Source organism: Capsicum annuum, chromosome 2 (assembly GCF_002878395.1).
Source record: "Capsicum annuum cultivar UCD-10X-F1 chromosome 2, UCD10Xv1.1, whole genome shotgun sequence".
Lineage (NCBI taxonomy): Eukaryota > Viridiplantae > Streptophyta > Magnoliopsida > Solanales > Solanaceae > Capsicum > Capsicum annuum.
In genome coordinates this window covers 142,192,686-142,200,173 of record NC_061112.1, presented here as the reverse complement: position 1 = coordinate 142,200,173, position 7,488 = coordinate 142,192,686, and the positions used below count along the sequence as shown (strand labels likewise).

Below are 7,488 nucleotides of genomic sequence, written 5' to 3'. Positions count from 1 at the left end.
AAAAAAAAACAGATCTATATCAAGAGTTGGAATTCAAATACCACAAATATCTACGAGAGAGAAATCATATTTTACCATAATTATAGTACGATAGAACGGACAGAAAGGATCGTTTGGTAGGAGGTATAAGGTGAGATATCTCATCATAAAATTTATAATACGTTTGATTGATGGTATGAATTTATTCTGAAACTATCTTTTATCATCAATCAAATCTTATATATAGCTAATAATTCATCTTATCCCATCAATCATAAAACTATTTTATATCACCTCTCATATGATATAAAATAACTTAAAAATTATAATCTCGAAATTATTTAATCTAGCTACCAAACTAAACGAGATGGTCAAAGATGCAATATATACGAACAACTAAACTCAATGCTTCGCCCGCTAGACTCGACGAGACCACGTGTTAGGGCTAGGCTGGCTGCCTAACTAACTAACTAACCAAACCAGAAATTGAATTGAAAAACGACAATCATAGATAAGGTAGATTAGCGTAAGATAACAATAGGAGAAACCATTATATTTTAGTATTGAATTTTATTGAAAATGAAATCTTGAGCTTTTGGCATCACTGATGAAATACTCGTCATTATTGTAGTGTGATGCATACAATATATTTAGATACATTATACTATTTGTGCAATTACATAATGTCATTAGTGATAGAGTCAAAATTTTCATTGAGAAGATTTAGAAGTAAATATACGAACTAATTGAAGGAGATTCAACATCTATTATGTATACATAAAAATATTTTTAATATATAAAAATAGTATATAATTTTTCGACGAAGGGTGTTCGAATGAACCCCCGAACCTGAATTCAATGTGGCTCCGCCACTAAATGTCACTAATCAATAATTTAAAGGACAACTCATAAAAAAAGTAGGGTACGAGATAAGATATTCTCTCTTGTAATTTATTTAACGTATTATTTGTCGTTGTAACTATCTTTTTTAGTATACTTTGTCATATCTTGTGTAGTATTTTGTGTTGTTTTTTCACTTCTCACATTTTTTGAACTGAGAATTTATTTAAAGTAATAAATATCTTTTGATCTTATAAATTGGGACAAAGCTACACACTATATATTGTTGTTGTTCCTGTTATTATTATCTCATGACTCCTACACACACGATAGGATAGTAAATTAATGTGCCAAAATGTCCCCAAAACAAGGAAAAAGCAAAAGAATAAACAAGTGAATGTCGATAGTCATAGCTTATAACATACGATTGTATTCCAAATATATAACCATATCTAGTTCACCGTATTAGGTAGGCTAACAAATGATTGGTGCAAATAGCACAGTAGATAAATGTCCAATTCGTATATAGATTGATTGCAAACTTATCCTTCCACGCCTAATATTTGGAACATGTCAATTCATTTAAAAAAATACAATCTTGTATAAATATTGCAAGACGGGTTTACATAGGTCAATATAATTGCAAATTGCTCATTGTAAGTAATTATTAAAAAAAGTCAAGTACAAGATAAAGACGGAGAAATATATAAAAACGATGGTCCAATAAAAAGTTCCTAACCCATTAAGATTTTTTAATTTTTTTACGAGAATTAAAAGAAAAAGAAAAGAAAAGAGAATAACAAAAATCACGATGAACTATGAATGTGAAAGACAAGACGAGGTACATGGCAAGTTAAAGAAGATTCAAGCGTGAATTCAAGTTGATTTCTTTGACGTACTCGCTCATCTTCTATGAGTGGGGCGGAGTTATAGTCAAACTTTTGGTGGTTCGGCATCATTAAATTCGACGCAAATTAAGTATAATTATTAAAAAAATATATAAAATTTGGTATAAAATATAGAAAAACATTCAATAAGAAAAGAAGATAACTGAATGCTTTAATTTTCAAACGAAACCATAAAACTTTGAATGTTAATATGTGTGATCGAACTTTCCAAATACCTATGATCCTAAATTCTGAGTCCGTGGTCTGCCTACGAGAGGTGATATTTTTGGAAAAAATTTAAAATAAAAATCAAGACACAGAAGTCAGAATGGAAACATTAAAGTTGCAGTAAATACTAATAAATACACTAAAGAATGACAAATTGATGTATGATGAAGTAGTGTGTACGAAAAAGGAAAAACAAGTCTGTCAAGGTACCCTCTAAAATCTAAATCGAGGGAAGCATATATATATATATATATATATATTTTTTGGTTTTTCAAGATATTCTTACCATCGGCAACCGTGAGACTAATCCTATATTCTACAATCAGCGCATTAAATAATAGAAAATTGACTATAAAATTTTCTCTATTCATTAGAGGTGAAAATCGACCCCAACCTCTTGCTTAAGGGAGAGGAAGCGTACTCATTAACTTTTGGAGTTGTTATGACTCAAAAATAGAAAAAAAAAGGACTTATTATGGAGTAGGAAGTGGGTCATTTTCCCGATAAACAATGGGCACAGTCTAACGCAAAGCAAACCACGGCAGCATAATTACGTCACCCATGTCACCTTCATTAATTAATCAGTACAGTTATTCATTCTTTTCTTTTTCTTTTCCTTCTTAGAATAAAGAAATTAAGTTAAATTAATAAGCTTATGGTCATTGAACAAATTTAATTGACAAACATATTTTATTTACTGTAAATATAGTGGATTGTTGAAAATTTGATTGTGAGGTTCTGAATCAAATAGAACAAGCAAGATCGTTTTCTATTCGTCTTATAACTTTATTTCTAAAGTAAAAAGAAAGAAAATACAACAAGTCGTTTATAAATTTTGGAATAGAAGAGCGATTTAAAAAACGTTCAAGGCAATATTTTTTGATACTTAAGAAAAATTAACTCATTTACTTTAATTTAGCTTAAATTTTTTGACTTATTTTATTTTTTTGACTGTAAATTTTTAAAATATACATTTTTCGTTGAATTAAATAAATTGGGTCAGACGACTGATAAGGGAGCAATATTTAAAGGGAAAAACTATGTTCATCGTACTCTTATTATAGTTATTTACCCCCACAACGCATGCATTTGGCATTTGCCAGCTATTTCATATGCCCATGCAAACTCAGATTTCACTGTAACATTTTGACTCACTTTTCTCTTTTGCCCTTTTTTATACGTTCCACACTAACTTACCTTTTTTTCCCCCCCCCCTTATTTCCTTAATCCATGGTCTCACTTTGACATGGACTCTAAAACAAGTACAAATTAACTTAAACAAAGGCAGTACTTACTCATACTCATCTTATTCTCGTATGTCGCATTTCATGTGTCACTTAGACAAAATTTTCAAGTTAAATTATTTTTAATTATAATAAAATAATATTATCTTTAAAATAAATTATAAAAAAAATTATTACTTGAAATGAGACGAAACAATTAATTAACTTTTCTTATTTTGATTCAAAAATAAAAAATTATATAAATAAAATAACAATAAATTATTATCTAATATTTTGGATTGACTCAAAATAAAATTAACCTGATATAAGTGAAACAAATGAAATTTCACCTTCTTAACCAATATGTTGACTCAAAATGTTCTCATTTGACTCAATATAATTGGTTAAGGCATCCAAATTATTAGTACTTCTTACGCTTTAAAATAGTTAATCCTGGTTAGCTTGATATTTTTTATTAAAAAATATTTATTAAGAATTTATCAAATTAAATTTATAATATTTTTTTAATATAAAAATAAATAACTATTTAGAAAGTTAGTGCAGGAGTGTAACATTCTTTTTACTTTTTAAATTTTCAGGACAAAAAAGTTGGAGGGGAGCACTTTTCCTTTAAAATATTTTTTATTTGACGAGTCGTTTGAACGTTATTATCAAATTACTATAAAGATTAAACTTCCAGAAAGCTAAAAAAAAAAGTAAAAATTGCAAAAAAAAAAAAAAAAAAAAAAGGTTCCTTCTAAAATCACCAAAATAAATCCCCACACTACCTCATCTTTCGCACTTTGTTCCCCAAAACATACCAGATCCCCCGCCTCCGTTTCCGCCTTAAAATGGACCCACCACCACCACCACCGTCATCAGCTCCGCCGTCTACCGCCACCGATTCCCTCCTCGACTTACCGCCTCTTCCCACCCCCACCACCAAGGTCCGCCTTTTATGCAGCTACGGTGGCCACATAGTTCAACGTCCTCACGACAAAACTCTCTGTTACGCCGGCGGTGACAACCGTGTCGTCGCCGTCGATCGTCGTACCACCGTCGCATCTCTCTCCGCATTTATGGCCCATCTTTCCCGTACCCTTTATGGTAACCGTCCGTTTTATCTGAAATACCAGCTACCTAATGAGGAACTTGATTCGCTTATTTCGGTCACGACCGATGAGGATTTACAGAACATGCTTGAAGAACACGATAGGACGATCGCCATGAGTGCGTTAACATCTTCACGTATCAGATTATTCCTCTTCCCGGTAAAGCCTGAATCATTGGGTTCGGCGTTACTTGATTCTAAAGCTGATTCGTGGTTTTCCGATGCTTTGAATAATACGCGGATTGCTAGAAGGGGACAATCGACTGATTCGGGTTTTGGGCATGAGCTTATCGGGTTTGAAAATACGGGTGGGTCGAATTCAGGGGAAAATTTGAGTGCGATTGGAGGGGGTGCTGGAGAGGGCAAGCAAGCGTTGGATTTTGGTGGTGGTTCGGTGCCGGAGACTATGGTTTTGGAGACGAGTTCTTCGTTTGGGTCGACAAGTTCTTCCATTTCTATGTCTAATATACCTGCTATTGGAGTTCAAGCTGAGGATGGTGGTGCTAATTTGCAGGACAAAAAAGTTAGAGTGCCTTCATCATCAGCTTTAATGGATAAGTACAAATATTTCCCTTTTATTTATTTGATGTTATACCTGCCACCTCACACCAGCAAAAGATACCGCATAACTTTGTCTGCGGTTAGGACAGTTGGGAAGCAATCAATCTTTGTTTTTTGTCTTTGCTAGGGAACCGAGAACTCGTTGTTCTCAACCCGGTTAATTGACCACTAGGCCACACCCTTGGATGTATGGGATGTTACTGTTTGTTTTCTAGTTATGCTATTGGAGTCATTGGGTGTATGTAGGTTAACAAAAGTTTAGATCTTTGGTTGACCTACTGGTCTATTGGGTTGAGTTCTGCACCAATATCTGTGCCTTATAAGTAAGTACTTTTGTTTCAGTTGAATTCTACTTTGCCTTATGATAATAGAATAAGGTGCTGAGGAATATATTGATTTATATTTTTGACTTCAGGGTTCTCTGATTTTCACTCAAATAAGGAGAAAAAACCTTGTTAAAACTTGAGAGCTACAAGTTAATATAATGAATCCACACTAGAATTGCATTCGCAATTAACTGATCGCCCTCCCAAAAAAGAAGAGAAATACAGTAATTTTCTACAGTGAGGTACCTTCAGGTGGGATGTTTTGGTCTGTATTCTAGTATGTTATGCTAGTTGTATGGTTATTGTAGTTGTCTGAACTGACAGTCGGTTCTCTGGATTGCTTTGGTTCAATTCACTGGATAAGTCAGCACTGTTACTCTTTATATATGCTAGAAAGAGAGTTATAAGACTTCTTGAGCTTTTGAATCTATTTGCTCAAGTTAGTGATGGCCATTTTATTGATTGCTTGTTGAGAATACACTAGTGGGAAAAAGAAAAGAAGAGAGTGATAGCTCTCAATTCGGAAGTTAGATCACTTGGGACTTAACACTAGAAATAGGATGCATGCATTTATTTGGATCTGTTCCTTACCTTTGGTTATAATTATTGCCTCTAAGCTCTGTATTTATGGGCCTCTGTCTTGGTTGATTTCCACAGTGACAATATTGTTGGAAGTACTGGTTTTCAACCTAAAGTTGGAATTCACCAAGAGCCACTTGTTCAAGTAATGTCCAGCATGGCCTCACACAGTCTCATCGAAGCAGAAGGCTCCATTGTCAATCCTACTCTCATTCAGACACCGAAAATGGTTCAGGTTTCTGGGTATCAACTACCTCAAACATTGGATGGGAAGCAGCCCCAACATGGAATGCAATATATTCATGGTGGTGCTTGTTATGTACCTAACTATCCTAGTGGTCCATTGCCAGTATCATCCTGTTATCCATTATATCAGGTTCCCATGCAGCAGCCGCAACAAACTCCTTATCCACTGAATCAACAGTACCCAATATACTTTGTTCCTGTGCAGCAAATGCAATCTCACAGTATGTCAGTGCTGCCCAACATTAATCATGCAGCAGTGATGGCGTCCAATCTGCCAACCTTGCATCCACAAAGTGTCATGAGCCTTCCATCAATAGCTTATAAGGAGGTTGTGACAGCTCAATCAGTGTCTGAGCCGGTTTCAAAAGTTTACACAACAGTCCCAACAACATCACTACCCATTAGTGCCCCTTCTCAGACTCAGCAACAATATACTACCCTTCCTGAACCACAGCTTAGTTCCCAACCCGTCTCAACTGCATCAGTTCCTGTTGCGAATGATGCAAATGAGTTTGACGATGATCTTGCATACAATCAGATATATAAATCTCAGCCTCCTCCACCTTCTTTCATTTCCCAGTGCCAAACCATTACAAAGGGGGCAACAGTATTACTGTCAGAGTCTTCCATGCAGATGCACAGTAACAATGTAATGAACCAGGCACCATCACATCCTCAGTGAGGCTGTGAAAAGAAGATCAAAAGTTTTGATAGGGGGTTCATCTTTTCTTATAGTTCACAAGTTCTAAGATTTATTCTTTCATCTTGTTTGAGGCACGTAAACCAAAAGTTTTTCTTGTGTAATTTGTTTCTCTTTATTTAATATTTGTTAGGATAATCCCCATACTCTGAACACATCTATACCCATAAAGAGAAAAAAAATGAAGAAAGTTAAACAGTGGTGAAGACTGAAAGTAGTTTTGGTTTGTATGCATCAGAATATATATGATGAATGACAATGTGTGCTTTTACCGTAAATATTTTTCTGTTAATGGTTAGTAACTTTTGCCTCTCTGCTGTTGCTTGTTAAGTGAGTAGTCATCTGATGCCAGAGTTATCTTATTAATCTCTGAAGGAAGGCTGAGGCTGCCAACTGTAGTTTTATTGGACCCCGTGACACATAGTTAACATGGCACTCGTATTCAAGAATGTAGTTGCATACTTGCACTTGTATCATCTTTCTCTCTTATTATTTAACCTTTTTGTAATTGTACACCTTAATAGATTTCAGCAGAAAAACTGCTCATTGGCCCTTGAGGATTTCCCAGTTATCAGAAAAAAAGAAAGCTTCAGCACAGATACCAATTAACACAATTCTCTAGCTTAGATCTTAAAAGGAGGAACTCCTTATCTAGAAGCCCCAGCAGATGTGGAGACTCCTCTTGAAGTTACTGTGCCTGTGCAGTGTGCGTATCACGAGAACAAGTATGCATATCTGCAGATATACATTAAAAGGTGTACAAGGCAAGAAGACTGTTTACTTGCAATATTAATCTTGTTTTGCGCAG

At 34.5% G+C, this 7,488-nt stretch overlaps 1 protein-coding gene across 1 annotated transcript; it reads left to right on the top strand.

Annotated features, from left to right (window-relative positions):
* Positions 1-4,014: 4,014 nt before the first annotated feature.
* LOC107860087 lies at positions 4,015-6,958 on the top strand (the record flags this gene model as incomplete). The annotated part of the gene is given in 2 exon segments (XM_016705311.2): positions 4,015-4,826; positions 5,813-6,958. Coding segments are annotated over 2 exon segments (1,440 nt in total). The 3' UTR covers positions 6,663-6,958.
* Positions 6,959-7,488: the final 530 nt, after the last annotated feature.